The 20,443-nt window shown below is 45.8% G+C and overlaps 3 protein-coding genes across 10 annotated transcripts in view; 1 reads left to right on the forward strand and 2 right to left on the reverse strand.

The window, feature by feature from the left end:
• The window catches only part of PIGX (phosphatidylinositol glycan anchor biosynthesis class X), a 23,162-nt gene extending 22,366 nt beyond the window's left edge, over nt 1-796 (reverse strand). Inside the window, exon 1 of the mRNA XM_065557122.1 lies at nt 656-796. Within this exon, the coding sequence (XP_065413194.1) occupies nt 656-694 (39 nt within the window). The 5' untranslated portion in view covers nt 695-796. The remainder of the gene's footprint in view (nt 1-655) is intronic.
• CEP19 (centrosomal protein 19) overlaps nt 1-9,409 on the forward strand; it is an 18,111-nt gene extending 8,702 nt beyond the window's left edge. For 4 of the 8 annotated variants that reach the window (XM_024108387.3, XM_005303628.4, XM_005303627.5 and 1 more), the window contains exons 2-3: nt 7,802-8,002; nt 8,380-9,409. In XM_024108387.3, the coding sequence (XP_023964155.1) occupies nt 7,873-8,002; nt 8,380-8,741 (492 nt within the window). In that variant the 5' untranslated portion in view covers nt 7,802-7,872 and the 3' untranslated portion in view covers nt 8,742-9,409. Of the gene's footprint in view, nt 1-5,554; nt 5,942-7,529; nt 7,617-7,801; nt 8,003-8,379 lie in introns of all 8 variants that reach the window. The other 4 variants (XM_065557131.1, XM_065557134.1, XM_065557132.1 and 1 more) reach the window with 3 other exon arrangements.
• LOC135973516 (trichohyalin-like) lies at nt 3,956-6,930 on the reverse strand. The gene is made up of 2 exons (XM_065557119.1): nt 5,952-6,930; nt 3,956-4,879 (listed from the first exon to the last, which is right to left on the reverse strand). The coding sequence occupies exons 1-2, from the start codon at nt 6,352-6,354 to the stop codon at nt 4,335-4,337; spliced, it is 948 nt and encodes a 315-aa protein (XP_065413191.1). The 5' UTR covers nt 6,355-6,930; the 3' UTR covers nt 3,956-4,334.
• Nucleotides 9,410-20,443: the final 11,034 nt, after the last annotated feature.

Raw genomic sequence — 20,443 nt, forward strand, 5'->3', positions numbered from 1 at the left:
ATTTTGTGTTGTAACTGAAATCAGTAATTGAAAATGTAAAAAATATCCAAAAATATTTAAATAAGTGGTATTTGATTGTTTAACTGCACGATTCATCACTATTTTTTTAATTGCACAATTGTACAAGAGTTTGCCAGGGCTCAACCCTCTCCGGGGTGGTGGGGAGCCACACCGTCTCACTACACACCGGTGAGCTGGGGAAATTTGTCCGGCCATGGGTCTCCCTCGGTAGCTGGAAGAACACGGTAAGCCTGGCCCTGCTCAGGGCGGGCAATAAGACTGTGTCCAGAGCTCAGGCCCTCAGTCAGAGCTAAGCAGCAAGCAAGTGTGTTTAGCCCAGGCCCTAGGTCAGGGCGGGGCAACAAACGCAGAGTCAGGAGCTCAGGCCCTCAGTCAGGGCTGAGCAACAATAGTAGGCCCAAGCCTCAAAAGGCCTGGGAGAGAGGGAGACTGCCACCCACGGGTTGGGTGGCAGGGGGGACACAGGCCCTCCCACTCCACTGCCTCCCAGCCTGGGGCCCTAGCAGCAGCAGAAGACCCGCTGCTGTCAGTGGGGATCCTGGCCGCAACACACTGACATAGGCTCTGGCAGTGCTGCAGCCCAACTGAGATCAGCTGCCCCCAGGCTACTTCCACACTCCCCCTTGGGGCCTACCTGGGTCCTGGTGTCGGTCTCTGGGGAATCCAGGATCATGGGTTCATTAGGGCAGGGATTGATCAGCAGGCCCAGCGGCTCCTCCGGATAGCGGGCACAGGGCAGTCCCGGCCAGTCCTGGCAGCCGCCTTGGGCCACAGGGTCTTCCCAGCCACGAGCTAGGCTGGAGACATCTGGTCTCTCCAGCAGCTAAGGCCTGACTGAGCTGTGAGGGCGAGCTTTTATACTTCCAGGTTGCCGCCTGACCCTCTGAGGGGCGGGCTCAGAGCTCCCTAGCTTCACCCACTCTGGCCTCCGGATGGGCTCTTCCCCCTCCGGGGCAGCAGGGAGCCACACCGGCTCACTACAGCGATTAATCGCGATTTATTTTTTATTCGCTTGACAGCCCTACTGGAAATACAAAAGAAAAAAACCCTGGGATCTCAATTTCATACATGTTGGAGTTTTGTGTTCAAAACTCTCTCTAAATATGTGAAATAGAGAATACTGGTGTCCTTGAGTCTGGGACAGAGAGGAGGACAAAAGAATTGATTGAACAACTAGGGTAATCGAAGCTATGTTTATCAGTTTTAATATTTTTTCACAATAAAATATATACCTTAAAATCCTCCTTTGGCTGGTTGATTTTACAGATACTGTTCATGATGCTTTAATTTTGCAGGAAGTGTTTCACTGTAATTTCACAGTTTTCTACATTTATTTTCCACAGATTTATTTTCAATTCTGCACAAATAAACCTAGAGCAAAAATTATAATTTAGTCCCTATGCAGATGTAACCCTTCTGCCAGGTGGAGCCAGCAGCAACAAGGACTGGGTTCAGTATCTAGGGGATCCTTTTCAACAATATAACACAAAACTGGCTTGAGCCCCCACCCAGTGCCCTGTGATAATTACACACCACCCCCTGGGTGCCTCTAAGAGGCAATACTTCCCCTATTGCAAGCTGAGAGTCTGAGTGTAGCAAAACTTAATAAAAGGACAACAAGGAGTCTGGTGGCACCTTAAAGACTAACAGATTTATTTGGGCTTAAGCTTTCGTGGGTAAAAACCTCACTTCTTCAGCTGTATATGTACCCATGAAAGCTTATGTCCAAATAAATCTATTAGTCTTTAAGGTGCCACCAGACTCCTTGTTGTTTTTGTAGATACAGACTAACCCGGCTACCCCCTGATACTTAATAAAAGGAGGGAATTCACTCAGCATTAATTTGGGAAAACACTACAACTGGGGTTCATAAACACAAACCATGACCAAAAGACCCACCCCCCGAGTAAGTTGGGCAGTTTCCTTTTCCCCTCAGGGTCTTAAGTACAGGAACCCAAAAGTCCCCTTAACGTGCGCGTCCCTTCTCTTTACCCTGCTCACAGTTGCTGTCCTTGGCCAGTGCAGCCTCAGAGTTCACCTCCCACCCTGTGTGGAAGGTGGGGGGGAGGGGCGGGTAAGGAGGCACCTTACACGCTGCACTGCTCAGGCACTTGCTTGTCACCCCAATGGCCGATTGCCACATCTCTGCAGGGCTCTGCCCTTTCTACCATTTTCTCTGCTGGCTGCTTGCTATGCCTCTCCACCAGCTGCCCCACTAGCCAAGATGTCTTCAGGGCCCTTCCACACTTAATACAGCTCTCAGTGATTTCAGCTGTTAGTGGGGGAGCCTCACTGCTGGTGTACACTAGGCAGTCTCTTACAATAGAGACATTGTCCTAAGGTAGGTATCTGTGATTTCAGCTCTGTAGTGTGCAACAAGACTCTGAGGGTATGTCTACACTACGGGATTAATCCGAATTTATATAATTCGGATTTGAAAAACAGGTTGTATAAAGTCGAAATGTATGCGGCCACACTAAGCACATTAATTCGGTGGTGTGCGTCCAAGTACCGGGGCTAGCGTCGATTTCTGCAGCGTTGCACTGTGGGTAGCTATCCCATAGCTATCCCATAGTTCCCGCAGTCTCCCGCGCCCATTGGAATTGTGGGTTAAGATCCCAGTGCCTGATGGGACAAAAAACATCGTCGCAGGTGGTTCTGGGTACAGCCTCAACTCCTCCCTCCCTCCCTGCATGAAAGCAACGGACGGCAGACAACCATTTTGCGCCTTTTTTCCTGGGTGGGTAAACACTGCAGACTCCATACCACGGCAAGCATGGAGCCCGCTCAGCTCAAGACAGCAGTCATGAACATTGTAAACACCTCGCGCGTTTTTGTGGAGTTTATGCTCAGCCAGGACCAGAAAAACGAGGCGAGGAGGCAGCGGCGGCGGCAGCGCAGCGACAAGCATGATGAGGACATTGACATGGACATGGACACGGACACGGATACAGAATTCTGTGAAACCACGGGCCCCGGTGCTTTGGAGATCATGTTGTTAATGGGGCAGATTCTATCCATCGAACGCCGATTCTGGGCAAGGGAAACAAGCACAGACTGGTGGGACCGCATAGTGTTGCAGGTGTGGGACGATTCCCAGTGGCTGCGGAACTTTCGCATGCGTAAGGGCACTTTCATGGAACTTTGTGACTTGCTGTCCCCTGCCCTGAAACGCCAGAATACCAAGATGAGAGCAGCCCTCACAGTTGAGAAGTGCGTGGCGATAGCCCTGTGGAAGCTTGCAACGCCAGACAGCTACCGGTCAGTCGGGAATCAATTTGGAGTGGGCAAATCTACTGTGGGGGCTGCTGTGATGCAAGTAGCCAAAGCAATCACTCAGGTGCTGCTTCGAAAGTTAGTGACTCTGGGAAATGTGCAGGCCATAGTGGATGGTTTTGCTGCAATGGGATTCCCTAACTGTGGTGGGGCAATAGACGGAACCCATATCCCTATCTTGGCACCGGAGCACCAACCCACCGAGTACATAAACCGCAAGGGGTACTTTTCAATGGTGCTGCAAGCACTTGTGGATCACAAGGGACGTTTCACCAACATCAACGCGGGCTGGGCGGGAAGGGTTCATGACGCTCGCGTCTTCAGAAACACTACTCTGTTTAAAGGGCTGCAGCAAGGGACTTACTTTCCGGACCAGAAAATAACCGTTGGGGATGTTGAAATGCCAATAGTTATTCTTGGGGACCCAGCCTACCCCTTAATGCCATGGCTCATGAAGCCGTACACAGGCAGCCTGGACAGGAGTCAGGAGCTGTTTAACTACAGGCTAAGCAAGTGCAGAATGGTGGTAGAATGTGCATTTGGCCGTTTAAAAGGTCGCTGGCGATCATTATTGACTCGCTCTGACCTCAGCCAAAGAAATCTCCCCATTGTTATTTCTGCTTGCTGTGTGCTCCACAATCTCTGTGAAAGTAAGGGGGAGACCTTTCTGGTGGGGTGGGAGGCTGAGGCAAATCGCCTGGCTGCTGATTACGCGCAGCCAGACACCAGGGCGATTAGAAGAGCACACCAGGAAGCGCTGTGCATCAGAGAAGCTTTAAAAAACAGTTTCATGACTGGCCAGGCTACAGTGTGAAATATCTGTTTGTTTCTCCTTCATGAAAACCCGCCCCCTTTATTGACTGATTTTCTGTAAGGAACCCACCCTCCCCCTTCCCCCAGCTTTCTTTCAAACCAAATAAAGTCACTATCATTTAAAAATCATTTATTCTTTATTAATAGATTAGAAAAAGAGGGAGGGAACCCGGGTGGTATTTGGGAGGAGGATTGCTGGGAAGGAAAAAGCCACTAAGAAAAGGTTAAAAAAATGACAGCCTTTTGCTTGGGCTGTCTACTGGGGTGGAATGGGAAGGTGTACGGAGCCTCCCCCCCCCACCCCCCCGCGTTCTTACACGTCTGAGTGAGGAGGATACGGAACATGGGGAGGGGGGAGGGTGGAACAGGGGCTGAAGCGGCAGTCTGTTTTCCTGCAGCCGTTCCTGAAGCTCCACCAGACGCCGGAGCATGTCTGTTTGCTCACGCAGCAGCCCCAGCGTTGCATCCTGCCTCCTCTGATCTTCCTGCCGCCACCTCTCATCTCGAGCGTCCCTCCTCTCCTCACGTTGGTCCCTCCTCTCCTCACGTTGGTCCCTCATGTCCTCACGTTGGTCCCTCCTGTCCTCACGTTCACTGGCTTCTTTCCTATACTTTGAAACTGTTTCCTTCCACTCATTCAGATGAGCTCTGTCACTGCGGCTGGATTCCATAATTTCAGAAAACATCTCGTCTCGCGTTCTCTTCTTACAACGCCTTATCTGTGATAACCTTCGGGATGGAGGAGGGAGGCTTGAGGAATTTGCAGCTGCTGTAGGGAGGGGAAAAAAGAGAGAATTGTTTAAAAAGCTACATTTTGCAGAACAATGCTTATACTCTTTCACGGTGACCAACACTATTCACATTACATAGCACATGTGATTTCTGTGCAAGGTCGCATTTTGCCTCTTAATGCTGAGTGCCTGTGGCTTTGCTGCTAGAGATCACAGGTCTGGGCAACAGAATTCGGCTTGCATGCGGCCATGGTAAGCCATTGTCTTACAGCTTCTGTGCCCTCCTTTCCCACATACCAAGCATAGCCTGTAGAGTGCTGCGGTTTTTCTGTTAACATTCAGCAGCAGCAGAAAACAAACTAACCACCCCCCCCCCTCCCGCCATGAATTCTCTGGGATGATCTCTGTACCCCTCCCCCCCACCGCGTGGCTGGTATCAGGGAAGATCCCTGCAGGCACCAAACTAACCACAAACACCCCCGCCGCCGCCCCCCTCCCGCCATGAATTCTCTGGGATGATCACGGTACCCCTCCCCCTACCGCGTGGCTGGTAACAGGGAAGATCCCTGCTAGCCAAACGCGAAAAGCTCAGGGCCAATTTCCCATCTGCGCTTGGCTAACTGCAGGGAAGGATTTATTTTCTGCCACAGGCAAACAGCCCAGTAGGAACGGCCACCTCTGTCCCCTTAATTAAGTTCCCGTATTTCAAGCAGGTTACCAGGAGTGATATCACTCTCCTGAGGATTACACAACAAGATAAAGAACGGATGTTGCTTGAATGCCAGCAAACACCGGGACCATACGCTGCCAGGCTTTGTCAGGCAATGATACCAGATTACTTGCTGCAAGCATGGTGTGGTCAAGTGTCCTACCATGGAGGACGGAATAAGGATGCACTGCCCAGAAACCTTGTGGCAAGGCTTTTGGAGTACCTCCAGGAGAGCTTCATGGAGATGTCCCTGGAGGATTTCCGCTCCATCCCCAGACACGTTAACAGACTTTTCCAGTAGCTGAACTGACTGCAAATGCATCCCAAGTCCTCAGGGCAAAGTAATCATTAAAAACCGTTTGCTTTTAAAACAAGTTTTATATTTTAAAAGGTAAACTCACCTGAGGTCCCTTCCATGGGGTCAGAGTCTTGGGTACTGGCTTGGGAGGGTTGGGAGGGTACTTCAATCAGGGTGAGAAAAAGATCCTGGCTGTTGGGGAGAACGGAGTGTTGTGTGCTCTCTGCAAGCTCATCCTCCTCCTCCTCCTCCTCCTCCTCTCCCCCATCGGCAGAATCCTCAGGCGTCGCTGATGAGACTATCCCCGACCCAGAATCCACGATCACAGGTGGGGTAGTGGTGGCAGCCCCCCCTAGAATTGCATGCAGCTCGGCGTAGAAGCGGCATGTCCGCGGCTCTGACCCGGAGCGACCGTTTGCCTCCTTTGTTTTTTGATAGGCTTGTCTGAGCTCCTTGACTTTCACGCGGCACTGATCTGAGTCCCTATTGTGGCCTCTCTCCATCATGCCCTTGGAGATTTTTTCAAAAGTTTTTGCATTTCGTCTTTTAGAACGAAGTTCTGCAAGCACTGAATCCTCTCCCCATACAGCGATCAGATCCAGTACCTCCCTCACGGTCCATGCTGGTGCTCTTTTTCAATTATCAGCCTGCATGGTTACCTGTGCTGATGAGCTATCTGTGGTCACCTGTGCTCTCCACGCTGGGCAAACAGGAAATGAAATTCAAATGTTCGCGGGGCTTTTCCTGTCTACCTGGCCAGTGCATCCGAGTTTAGATTGCTGTCCAGAGCGGTCACAATGATGCACTGTGGGATAGCTCCCGGAGGCCAATACCATCGAATTGCGGCCACACTATCCCTAATTCGAAATGTTGAAATCGATTTTGGCGCTACTCCGCTCGTCGGGGTGGAGTACAGAAATCGATTTAAAGGGCCCTTTACATCGAAATAAATAGCGTTGTTGTGTGGACGGTTGCAGGGTAAATTCGAATTAAAGCTGATAAATCCGAATTAAAGTCGTAGTGTAGACCAGGCCTCAATAAGCTCTTTTATTATACCAGAACAAGAAAAAGGGTCAAATAGTGTCTAGAACCCACACCATCAAATACAGGTACCTGTCCCCACCCCCTTTTAAGTCATTGAGCTTTGGAACCCATGTCCCCTGCCTAGCGAGTGCTGTTCAATTGAGGGGGAGTCCCTCCATTGGGGTTATGCCACATACAGTTCTGCTGCCATCGGTTCACAAAACAAGGATAACAACCCTGTATTACTCCTGCCCCAATAACAAGGAGACTGGGGATCCAACATTAGCCACAAGTGATCTTTTGGGCAAGCAGTCCCATCATGCTGAGCACCTATGCAGGGTGGGTGTGTCCATGCAAACGAGATCAGCATCTGAAGTCTTTTTCCACAGCTCACCACTGGATGTCAGGGGAGAGCTCATTCAGACTTTGCTTACAGAGTCAAGTTGTCTCCTCTCCTTAATTCAAACCTTGTGCCTTGGTTTTAATCCAACCTGTCATAAATAGCAAGAAATTAAAATAGTTGGTGAAAAAAAGGTTTTTAAATGGTTAAATAACTATGAGCTTTTCCAGATCAGTGGCTGTAATTTGCAGTGGAGTATTGTTTATGAAAAAGTCTCTAATGCACTGATGCGTTGTATGATATTTTCCATTTTTTTAGTAAAAAGAAATCTTTGGGCCTCCATTTGGCTATGTGGTACCCTCAACCCAGACTCAGATGTAGAGCTGACAAATCTGGAAATCAACAGTTGGGTATTATTGTACACCCCGCCCCCCCAGGGCTGATTGAGCAAAGGATTTAAGCACATATTCAGATTTATACAGAGGGTTAAGTGCTTTTCTGAGTCAGGACTGCTATAACCCTGATCAGAAACCACCCTTAAAATAAAGAGCAGCATCAGTTTAATTCATGTTTTCCTTTTTCTTTTGCAGTGAACATTGAAGCACGCACCTAGTAGAGCTATGTAAGGTTTAATTTTGTTCAGCCAGTAGCATGAGCTGGGATGACTTATGTTGCAAAGAAGTGTGGCATTCGCTTTCAGCCTCCATCCATTATCCTGATCTATGAAGATGAAAACAAGAATAGAGCACGCCAGCGCATCATGCCTATCCGAAATTTCTCCAAGTTCTCAGGTACAGTATGTTTAATTTTGGCATCCCACAGCCTCCTTCTGCAAAATAGCAAAGGGGCAGGAGGGGGGAGAGATGGCAACTGGGCACCTCTTCAGGGACTGGTAGGTTTCTTCTCACCAGCTCTGCATGGGAGGTTGTGTAGTAGGACTACTCTCTGGAGGTGGAATACCCAGTGTTCCCCAGGCTTGGAGATCAAGCCAGGAAGCTTCCCAATCTGAGCTGTCTAGTTTAAAAATGAGTACTGGCACTCCTAGGGCAACAACTTACCCCAGAGAATCTTTGGATAAAGAGCATTTATTTATTTATTTTATTTATTTAAGAATTGTGTGCTTGAGGCAGTAATTCTTGCGGGGTGTGGGGGGGAGCTTTTTTTCCAGATTGCAGCAGGGCTGCAGAACAGCTGAAGAATAACCCTCGGCACAAGGCTTACCTACAAGGGGTCTCACTGCAGCAGCTGCAGAAATTATACAGTTTGCTAAGAGGCCACTTGCAGGGAAAGAGTTTGGCCCAGAGCTTGGAGCAGATTCAGCAGGAAGAGACCATTGACCCAGAGGAGGACCTGAACAAACTAGATGACAAGGAACTGGCGAAAAGGAAGAGTATCATGGATGAGCTGTTTGAAAAGAACAGGAAGAAGAAGGATGACCCAGATTTCACCTACAATGTTGAGGTTGAATTCCCACAAGTTGAGCAGCTGGAATCCTGTGGCTGGGATGCAGAGTCGGACAATGAGTTCTGATAATGGACAAGGCCTCCTAATCAGTATGGAGACAGAGAGAGAAAACCCATATTCTCATTACACAGAGAGCACAGTTACTGTGTCCATCATATCGCATCAGTCTACAGAGCTTGACTGACACTGTTTACAAGCCATACAACTGATGCATTTTACATTGGTAAATAAGAGATCAGTGCCTGTGGTGTTTTAGCAGTTTGGGGAATAGACAGACAATTTTAAAAGTCTTATGTGAAGCCTGATAAAAAGGGACGTGGGGATATTGAAAATTATTTGTAAATGGTTAGATTTGTAGCTGTTAAGTAACTGAAATAATTTTAAATCTCCATCTTTCAGCATTTGTTTGTTTATACTTCATTCATCTTTGGCAAGGAAACTAGACTGGTTATTTTTGTTTCTATTCAATTTTATTTTAGTCCTTAAAATACAGTGTTAAAGTTGCAAATCTTTACATCTAACTCAGAAGAAACATTCAGATTCTTATTGCAAATATGTAGTATTTTGTTATTAGTTAGGCTTTTATAAGTGTTTTAATCTATACTCTGTATAGACAAATCAATATTGCAGTGAAAATCTTACCTTTAGATTTCTTGAGTTGTGTTTAAATCCACAATCTCAGTGTTCCATGGATGTATGTTTTCGTATTTAAGAAATAAAATATTTAGAAAACAGATTAACCTTGGAGATATCATTGACATTTGGGGAGAAGGAATAGCTCAGTGATTTGAGCATTGGCCTGCTAAACCCAGGGTTGTGAGCTCAATCCTTGAGGAGGCATTTAGGGAGCGGGGGCAAAAATCTGTCTGGGATTGGTCCTGCTTTGAGCAGGAAGTTGGACTAGATGACCTCCTGAGGTCCCTTCTAACCCTGAGATTCTATGACAATTCAGTGATTTAGAATTCATAAGACAACAGTGATTTGTCTCCCTAGCCTGTCCAGTGCAGCACTCTAAGTAAATGGTCAGATTTGGGGAAGTTTGCTTTAAAATGGCTGAGCAACAATTTGGGAGAAAGTCACAAGAGTTTATGAGACTTTTGGAGTTAAACAAGTTCTTTAGCTGTGCTGCCTTATCAGACTGCTAGTCCAGAATTGTTCTGAGCACTGCTAGATGGCAGCTCCTTGCAATAGCTTTTATGTGAAGCATGGCATCTAAGATTCTCCAAACAGCAATTTGTTCTCAGAAGAGGGCTAAAAGGCCTCCTTTATGCCTTTTCCCCCCTCAGCCACTAAGTGTAGAGATGGTAAAGAAGATAGTGAAGGAACAAGCCACAGTGATTATAAATTACCTTATTAATTCTCAGACCTTAGCTCCCAGACCTGTTTTAAATGTTACTGGAACATCCCCTCAAATCTCAACACACACACAAAATGTAGTGCAACAGGGACCTATCCTGAATCAAAATCTAACCAGTCAGCTGGGAAGCTGAGAGGAAAGAATTGCAGTCACTCATTCTAAGGCAATAAACATCCTCCTAGCAAATTGGAGGAAATTCACAAATGCTGTCTATGCTCCACTTGAAGTTTCAATGTTGCTGTTACAAGGGACACGCATCACGGCAAAGTCAGCTGAAGCTAAAGACATTCTAGTGTTTTTACAAGATAGCCTAACCATGGGGCCAAAGGCCAACATTTCTTGGAAAGACAAGTCAACAGCTACAGGCATATTGCACTGTAAGGAAGCCATGAGGTCTCTCCCATCACTGTCATATACCAGATTTCTGGGGAACATCACTCTTATAATAATATTTAATGGTACCGTCACTCTTTACAGAGTATGGTGTATGCGCTGATGAGTTCTTTGATGGCTGCTGAGTCTGACGAGCAAATGACAGTCCCATCCACAGGTAGGGCACAACCAAGCACTAGCAATACTCTGAATCCAAGCAGCAGATTCTTTCCTTCTCTGACATTGGTCATCATAAAGTTTGATCCAGTCCACCTCGCAACACGTCACTCCATCTACAAGCTGACTCCGCCAACCAGAGCAGCATTTTGCACTCCTTTCTCAATCATCCACAGAGATTCCAGAGGATATTAAGTCATCGCAAGCGTTCCGAAATCTGTGCAGTAGTCTGCCTCTCTGTCTAGATCACAAAACTGCTCTGCAACCTTTTTAATGTTAAGTGCCAGCAGTCTGGTTCCACTTTGGGTTAGGTGGAGCCCATCCCTCCTGTATAGGCTCCCCCATCCCAAAAGTTTCCCCAGTTCCTAATAAATCTAAACCCCTCCTCTCTACACCATCGTCTCATCCACACATTGAGACTCTGAAGCTCTGCCTGCCTACCTGGCCCTGCGCGTGGAACTGGGAGCATTTCAGTCTCTTCCCTGGCAGCCTAAATTTGGCCGCCAGGACATCTCTCCTACCCTTCCCTATGTCATTGGTACCTACATGTACCACGACCACCGGCTCCTCCCCAGCACTACACATAAGTGTATCTAGATGCCTCGAGAGATCCGCAACTTTCGCACCAGGCAGGCAAGTCACCATACGGTTCTCCCAGTCATCACAAACCCAGCTATCTATGTTTCTAATGATCGAATCTCCCATTACTAATACCTGCGGAAGAGGCTTTTGTTCCATTCTGCTATTTCACCACAAAGGCAGAGCGAAGCCAGGTTGTACAGCCAGGCTCAGGGAAGGTACAGTTCAGAAAGCACTGCAGTGTGGTAATGGAGCCCTAAATAGCTCCAGCTGACCTACAGCTAAGCTACAACTAATCAGGAAAGAGATCTTGGAGTCATCATGGATAGTTCTCTGAAGACATCCACGCAGTGTGCAGCAGCAGTCAAAAAAGCAAACAGGATGTTAGGAATTATTAAAAAGAGATAGAGACTAAGACGGTGAATATCTTCTTCCCCTTATATAAATCCATGGTATGCCCACATCTTGAATACTGTGTACAGATGTCATCTCCTCATTTAAAAAAAGATATACTGGCATTAGAAAAAGTTCAGAAAAGGGCAACTAATATGATTAGGGGTTTGGAACGGGTCCCATATGAGGAGAGATTAAAGAGGCTAGGACTTTTCATCTTGGAAAAGAGGAAACTAAGGGGGGATATGATAGAAGTATATAAAAGCATGAGTGGTGTGGAGAAAGTGAATAAGGAAAAGTTATTTACTTGTTCCCATAATATAAGAACTAGGGGCCACCAAATGAAAGTAATGGGCAGCAGGTTTAAAACAAATATAAGGAAGTTCTTCTTCACATAGCGCACAGTCAACTTGTGGAAATCCTTGCCTGAGGAGGTGTGACGATGCGGTTCTGGTGGAACCCAACTGAGAGTGCCAACTCAGGACAAATTGCTCAAACAGGGCAGTTACAGCCCCAAGGCTGTGGTTTTTTCCACCTCTAAGGCAAACCAAACCAGCCAGACTAAGAGGACTTCGGTCTCACCCCACTGGCTAACCGCAAGTCTCACAAGCAATCTCCGTAGACACTCCGGTTTCCCAGTATCACCACCAGTGCCACTCATTATGGGGACAAATGGTTATGAAAACCAATACCCAAGTAAAAGAAAAAGGTTCTCCCGATCCCAAAGGACCAAGCCCCAGACCCAGGTCAATATACAAATCAGATCTTACCCACAAATGACGCTGTTGCCAATCCTTTAGAATCTAAAATCTAAAGGTTTATTCATAAAAGGAAAAAGATAGAGATGAGAGTTAGAATTGGTTAAATGGAATCAATTACATACAGTAATGGCAAAGTTCTTGGTTCAAGCTTGCAGCAGCGATAGAATAAACTGCAGGTTCAAATCAAGTTTCTGGAATACATCCCCCGCTGGGATGGGTCCTCAGTCCTTTGTTCAAATCTTCAGCTTGTAGCAAAGTTCCTCCAGAGGTATGAAGCAGGATTGAAGACAAAATGGAGATGAGACATCAGCCTTATATAGTCTTTTCCAGGTGTAAGAACACCTCTTTGTTCTTACTGTGGAAAATTACAGCAAAATGGAGCCTGGAGTCACATGGGCCAGTCCCTGCATACTTTGCTGAGTCTGAAGGCATATTTGCCTTCTCTCAATGAGTCCATTGTATAGCTGATGGTCCTTAATGGGCCATCAAGCAGGCTAGGCAGAGCTAATCTCAGCTTGTCTGGGATGTCACCCAGAAGCATAGCATAAGTTTGCCATACAGACAGTATAGAGCCAATATTCATAACTTCAACTACAAAACTGATACACACATATAGACAGCATAATCATAGCCAGTAAACTATAACCTTGTCTTGGACACCCCATTTGACCCCCTTTATACAAGATTTGGGTGCCACTACAGGACCTTGGTTGCAACAATGTTCTATATGGTCCCAGTTTATGTCAATAACGTCACAGGAGGTTGTGAAGGCTAGAACTATAACAGGGTTTAAAAGAGAACTGGATAAATTCATGGAGTTTAAGTCCATTAATGACTATTAGCCTGGATGGGTAAGGGATGGTGTCCCTAGCCTCTGTTTGTCAGAGGGTGGTGATGGACGGGAGGAGAGAGATCACTTGATCATTACGTGTTAGGTTCACTCCCTCTGGGGCACATGGCATTGGCCACTGTCGGTAGACAGGATACTGGGCTGGATGGACCTTTGGTCTGACCCAGTACGGCCATTCTTATGTTCTTGAGCTTCAGAGTACAGCACACTCTTTGGGATCCTATAATCTGGCATTCACTTGACATGTGCAAGCCACCTGAGTCTTTTCTTACTAGTCAACATTCCCATGAATGACAAACCAGCATGATTTAACACTTCCACATTTGTCACCCTGCCTTGCTACTTTATTCAAAGAATTTTACACAAGCATCTGATATGAAAGCTTTTTAGTTTTTTGGTACGTTTGACATAAGTTGTCCATGTTTCTGAGCCAAATAGAAGAGTGGATAAAACACATCTCATAAATACAGATTTTCACTCTAATTAACAATTTGTTGTTGTTCATGGCTCTGTCTTGCAAAAAAACAAAGTTCCTGGCTGCTTTGCTGATTCTACTAGTGAGCTCAGCATCAAGATTTACATTGCTGATAACAGTAGAGCCAAGTTAGCCAAATTGGTCAACAACATCCAGACAAATGCCATCTACGTTGGAACTGGTTCTGAAGAGCCTTGCTGCATGATAACAGTCTTCTTCAAGCTTTTTGCTAGCCCATGATTTTGCATGAATCAGAGTACTTGGTAATAAGATGTTGCAGAGCATCAACACTGTGAGCCACAAGGACTGCATCATCTGCAAACAACAGGTCCCTTATGATGATCTTCACTTTTGTCTTAGCTCTTAACTCTTATCAGTCTTCTGGCAATATGCAGATTCCTGTCATGATCTTGATCTGTCATCTAAAAATCCTAATAAAACCACCTTTCAGCTTCACATTTGTTAGATCTCTTCCTCTTTTCACTGAAAGTATTTTGCCTACTTGCCACCTCTATGTCCAAGGGGATTTCAGAGGTTAGCATGCTCTCAGTGACATCTCAATTACATGTTTATCACAAATGGTAGTTCTGTGAACTAACCAGCCTTCACTCCTAAGGTCACTATAATCTTCCTCAGATAATAGGAAGTAGTAGTATTCTCCTTCTATATGAATGCAAACATCGTAAGGAAGTAAAATGTATAAGTTAGATATGGACAGAGCCTTCAGGGGCAGAAAGGTACACAGCAGAGCCATCAGAGCTTCAGGTGCAACTCCTCTCATTACTATGCACTCTGTGAAAAGAACAGCGATTTTTGTGGACAAACAGATCACACACATCTTATGAGGAGATCCGTAGGCTACTTACAGGGCCTTCCATTCACACTTTCTCAAGCACTATAGAGTCAAGTATCAGAGGGGTAGCCGTGTTAGTCTGGATCTGTAAAAAGCAACAGAGAATCCTGTGGCACCTTTAAGACTAACAGATGTATTGGAGCATAAGCTTTCGTGGGTGAATGTCCGACGAAGTGAGCATTCACCCACGAAAGCTTATGCTCCAATACATCTGTTAGTCTTAAAGGTGCCACGGGACTCTCTGTCACTATAGAGTCAACATCCTAACCCCTGCTGATGCAGCATTTGGTTAGAAGGATGTTATGGAACAGGGTGTCCCAGTAACCCGTGAGTTCCTTTTCAATTCTGCCTGGGCAAATAGAATCACCCCAACCTCTCTAGGGATGGTTTACTGCTTTCTACATCCCACTGAGAAGAGTGTCTGACATGGAGGGACCTTAGAAAGGGAAAATTCTGCTGAGACTAATCACTCATTCTCTTGATGATCCCTTCTAAGTGTTCTGTGAGTGTAGTTCTTAGTATTTTTATAACTCACTGCTCAGTGGGGTCCTTTGAAGAGAGAGCAGTGCAGCTTGTGATTGGATAGGCCAGTGATTACAGGCAGCTGAGTCAGAGGGGGGGCTCAGTCACACATTCCAGTTGTGCGTGGGGTGCAGGCTTTAAAAAGCACACAGGCTGCTGGTGGCTGTTAAGACACGTGGCTGGCGAGGCAAAGGCAGCTGGGAAATTAAGGGAGTTAGCCAGCCAAGGGAGAGCAGAGAGGTAGGGCTGTGTGTTGTTTTTTCTTTCCTTAACTTGTAGGTACTGTACATCGTGGAAGGAAAACGGCATGTCTACAACATCAATGCTAATTCTTCCTCCACCTATCGTGTCCCCCACCAGGCAGGCATACTGACTCTGGAAGCTTCCACCCAGCGCCGGTCTTGACTTGCTGAAAATGTGGCTTGCATATCCCCACCAACAAAAGCCAGCCAGGAGAATCACCAGCTGTGAGAGGTGTTTGTTGGTGGAGTCCTTCCAGATAAGAGAGCTGCAGGAGGCATAGCATCTGGGAGCACAAGGACCGCATCGACAGGATGCACATGGAGACATCTGGGATGGAGCATGCTAGTCGACTACAGATGACTGCAGCAGCACCAGAGGAGGAAGGAGAACTGGCTGATCTGTGAGAAGGAAATTGGCTGCTGGCCATGTCAGGCTACTAGTAGACAGTACTCCACCCGGGTCTCTTGTCCATCAGGGTGAAGAACTGTCATGTTATGCTGGCACCTGGAGGGGAGGAGCCAGACCCCAATGGCTGAGGGAGAGGAGCTATTTGCTTCCATGTCTGGGAGGCTCACAGCCACTGCAGGAGGAGGTGTAGAGTGCTGGTGATTGGGGACTCTCTTCTGAGGAAAATAGAGGCATCCATTTGCCAACCTAATATAATGTCCCAAGATGGGTGCTGCCTGCCTGGAGCCCATCTCAGACACTACAGAAAGGCTGCTGAGGCTGCTGAGGTCACTACCCTATACTGCTTATCCACATGGGCAGTAATGATACTGCTAAGTCTGATCCTGAGCAGATCAGCAGTGACTACAGGGCTCTGGGAGCTAAGGTGAAGAGGTCAGGAGTAGGAAGGTGAACCAGAACACAACTTGCAGTTGAAGGTAAGGGCCCAAGCAGGGACATGCACATCCTGGAGATGAATGCATGGCTGTGCAGATGGGGTCAATGGGAGGGCTTTGGCTTCCTAAATTATTGGATGCTGTTCTGGGAAGAGATGGATTCCACCTGACCAAGAAAGGGAAGAGCATCTTCTTGCATCGACTTGCCACCTAGTGAGGATGGCTTTCAGCTAGGTTTGAAGGGGGCAGGTGACAAAAGTCCACAGCTAAGTATAAAAAAGGCAACCTTAACAGAGGGTTAGACATTGGAGGGGACATGGAAAATTACAATAGGGTCATAGGAACAACAAAAGGGAAATCAGTGGGGGAATCTGCTCAACATCTTAGATGTCTATACCCAAATGCAAGGAATATGGGGAATAAACAGGAAGAACTAGATATATTAGTACATAAGGCAAATTATGACTTAATTGGCATCACAGAGACTTGGGGAGATAAGTCTCCTGATGCAAAGGAAAGATAGGAAGAATAACAAGAGGCCAATATGGCTCCACCAGGAGCTCTTTATTAATGACCTGAACATCAAAAAGGAATCCTACAAAAGGTGGAAACATGGATGAATCACTAAGGAGGAGTACAAAAGAATAACGCAAGCATGTAGAAACAAAATCAGAAAGGCTAAGGCACAGAATGAGTTAAACCTAGCAAGGGACATAAAAGGCAGCGAGAAGAGGTTCTTTCAATACATTAGGAGTAACAGAAAGATGAAGGGAAGTGTCGGTCCTCTATGGGCAAGGAGAGCTAATAACTGATGACATCAAGAAAGCTGAGGTGTTAATGACTATTTTGCTTCAGTCTTCCCAAAAAGAGTTAATTGTGACCAGATATTCAATACAATTAATATTAACAATAAGGAAGAAGGAATGCAGGCCAAAATAGGGACAGAACAGGTTAAAGAATATTTAGATAAGGTAGATGTATTCAAGTCAGTGGGACTGTGAAATTCATCCTAGGTTACTTAAAGAACTAGTTGAAACAATCTCATAACTGTTAGCACTTATCTTTGAGAACTCCTGGAAGACAGGTGAGGGCCCAGAGGACTGGAGAAGGGAAAACATAGTACCTAGCTTTAAAAAGGGGAACAAAGAGGATCCAGGGAATTATAGACCAGTTAGCCTAACTAATACCTAGAAAGATACTGGAACAAATTATTAAACAATCAGTTTGCAAGCACCCAGAGAATAATAGGGTTATAAGGAATAGCCAGCATGGATTTGTCAATAACAAAACAGGCCAAACCAACCTAATTTCCATCTTTAAATAGGTTACTGACTTAGTGGATGGGGGGGAAGAAGTAGATATATCTCTTGATTTTAGTAGAGGTTTTGACACAGGTCCACACGGCATTCTCATAAGCAAACTAAGGATCTGTGCTTTAGATGAAATTACTATAAGGTGGGTGCACAACTGTTTGAAAGACCATGCTCAAAGATTAATTATCACAGATTCACTGTCATATTGGGAACATGTATCTAGTAGGGAGTCCCTCAGGGATCAATCCTGGGTCTGGTACTAGTCAACATTTTCATTAATGACTTGGATAATAGAGTGGAAAGTATACTTATAACATTTGGAAATGACACTGTGATGTTGTGCATTCTATATGGTTTTATAAAAACATGATAATAAGTTAATATAATGTAACTGGAATAGTTTTATAAAAACATGATAAGTGAATATAATGTAACTGGAATATGATTCATGCAAAAGGTCTCTTGTAAGGTATCATTACAAAGCTTATAATCTACTGAGTGTGATCATCCTATTTGTATAAATGTACCATTCTTGTATCTAAAACTAGAAATATGAAATATAACTCTGAGGGCCTATTGTAATTATGCAAAGTGTGGGCCATTAATGGTGGTTTGGAATCTTGATGACTCCCATTAACGAGGACCATTGTCTGCAGATGGCTGTGTTTACCTGTGAGTCTTCCTGTATATGTGTGTGCAGGCAAGTGGGTAATGAAGTCTTGCAGACATGTGATCATGTCACCTGAACTGGAATCCATCTTTAACCTGGTGCTTTTCCAGTGAGGGGGGGTGGAAACCCAGAGGGACAAAGGGTTCCCGCCTTATGCAAAAGATATAAAAAGGGGTGGAACAGAACAAAGAGGAGAGAGAAGAGCCACCATGAAGAATCCCCTAGCTATCACCTGAGCTGGGACAAGAGCTGTACCAGGGGAAAGAATTGTGCCCAGGCCTGGAAGGTGTCCAGTCTGAGAAAAAACTTACTGAAGCATCTCTGAGGGTGAGATTATCTGTATTCAGTTTGATTAGACATAGATTTGCGCATTTTATTTTATTTTGCTTGGTGACTTACTTTGTTCTGTCTGTTACTACTTGGAACCACTTAAATCCTACTTCCTGTATTTAATAAAATCACTTTTCCTTATTAATTAACTCAGAGTATGTATTAATACCTGGGGGAGCAAACAACTGTGCATATCTCTCTATCAGTGTTATAGAGGGCGAACAATTTATGAGTTTGCCCTGCATAAGCTTTATACAGGGTAAAAAGGATTTATTTGGGTTTAGACCCCATTGGGAGTTGGGCATCTGAGTGCTAAAGACAAGCACACTTCTGTGAGCTGTTTTCAGGTAAACCTGCAGCTTTGGGGCAAGTAATTCAGACCTTGGGTCTTTGTTGGAGCAGACTGGAGTGTCTGGCTCAGCAAGACAGGGTGCTGGAGTCCTGAGCTGGCAGGGAATATAGGAATAGAAGTAGTCTTGGCACATCGGGTGGCAGCTCCCAAGGGGGTTTCTGTGATCCAACCCATCACAGACACCAAGCTTGGAGGTGTTGCAAGCACTTTGGAGGATAGAATTAGAATTCAAAACGACCATGGCAAATTGGGGAATTAATCAGAATTCAACAAGATGAAATTCAATAAAAACAAGTACAAAGTACTTCACAGATGTACAACTACAAAATGGGGAATAACTGGCCAGGTGGTAGTACTGCTCAAAAAGACTGGGGGTTAAGTGGATCACAAATTGAATATGAGGCAACAATGTGATGCAGTTGCAAAAAAGGCAAATATCATTCATGAGTGTATTAACAGGAGTGTTGTATGTAAGACACGGGACCACTTTGGAAAAGATGTGGACAAACAGGAGAGAGTCCAGAGGACAGCAACAAAATGAGAAAAGGTTTAGAAAACCTGACCTATGAGGAAAGGTTAAAAAACCTGGGGATGTTCAATATTGAGAAAACAAGACTGAGTGGATACCTGATAACAGTCTTCAAATATGTTAAGGACTGTTATAAAGAAGATTGTGATCAATTGTTCTCCGTGTCCACTGAAGGTAGGACAAGTAATGGGCTTAATATGCAGCAAGGAAGATTTAGGTTAGATATTAGGAAAAACTTTCTAACTATAAGGCTCTGGAATAGGTTTACAAGGGAGGTTGTGGAATGCCCAGCATTGGAGGTTTTTAAGAACAGGTTGGATAAACACCTGTTAGGAATGGTCTAGGTTTACTTGGTTCTGCCACAGTACAGAGGACTAGACATGATGACTTCTCGAGGTCCCTTACAGCCCTAAATTTCTATGATTCTATGTTCCCCTTTGTGCCCAAACCACAGATAATGAGTGTTACAGCCTCAGTAACGGAACTGGGCTTTGTAGCTCAAACTGTAGAGACTCATGCTTTGAGCTCTGTCGGGCTGCACCCCTGTTCAACGTCTGGTGTGTCAACCAAGATGGTGGCCATCACACTTTGATAAAAGTTGTACCAAAGTCACAGTCACATACAGTGGCAGAACCGAAATCTCTAAGGCAACTACTTTCTGAAAGCAAACATGGGCAGGTGTCAGGGGGGTGAGCTGAGTTCCATCAGCTAAGCCTGGGGCTAGCCAGTTCTGCTTTCAAGCAGGTTAAAGAGCCCAGCTGGGCTGCAGCAGAATTGTCTGATTGGCTATCCCGGCCAATTGGCTGAAAGGAGCCAACAGGTCTACATTTAAGTACAGCAGCAGCAGAACTGTGTTGCTGACGGCTCAGTGCTTCCACCCGCAGCTGTGATCACTCCTGTTTCAGCCTTGCTCCAGTCTGCTGCAGTCCCCAGCCCTGTTCCCTTGCCTGGCTTCTGACTCCAGTTCTGACTTCTTGGCTCCAGTTATTGACTCCTGGCTCTGGAATGACTAATTCTGCAAAGAATTGTGCCCATAGTAGAGCAGGATCTGGAAGACCAGTCAGGCTTTATACCTAATAGGGGCACTTGTGACCAAGTTCTTGCTCTTACCAATTATATAGAAAATTGTTTCCAACAGATGGAGAAGACA

Source organism: Chrysemys picta, chromosome 9, assembly GCF_011386835.1.
Source record: "Chrysemys picta bellii isolate R12L10 chromosome 9, ASM1138683v2, whole genome shotgun sequence".
Classification (NCBI taxonomy): Eukaryota; Metazoa; Chordata; order Testudines; family Emydidae; genus Chrysemys; species Chrysemys picta.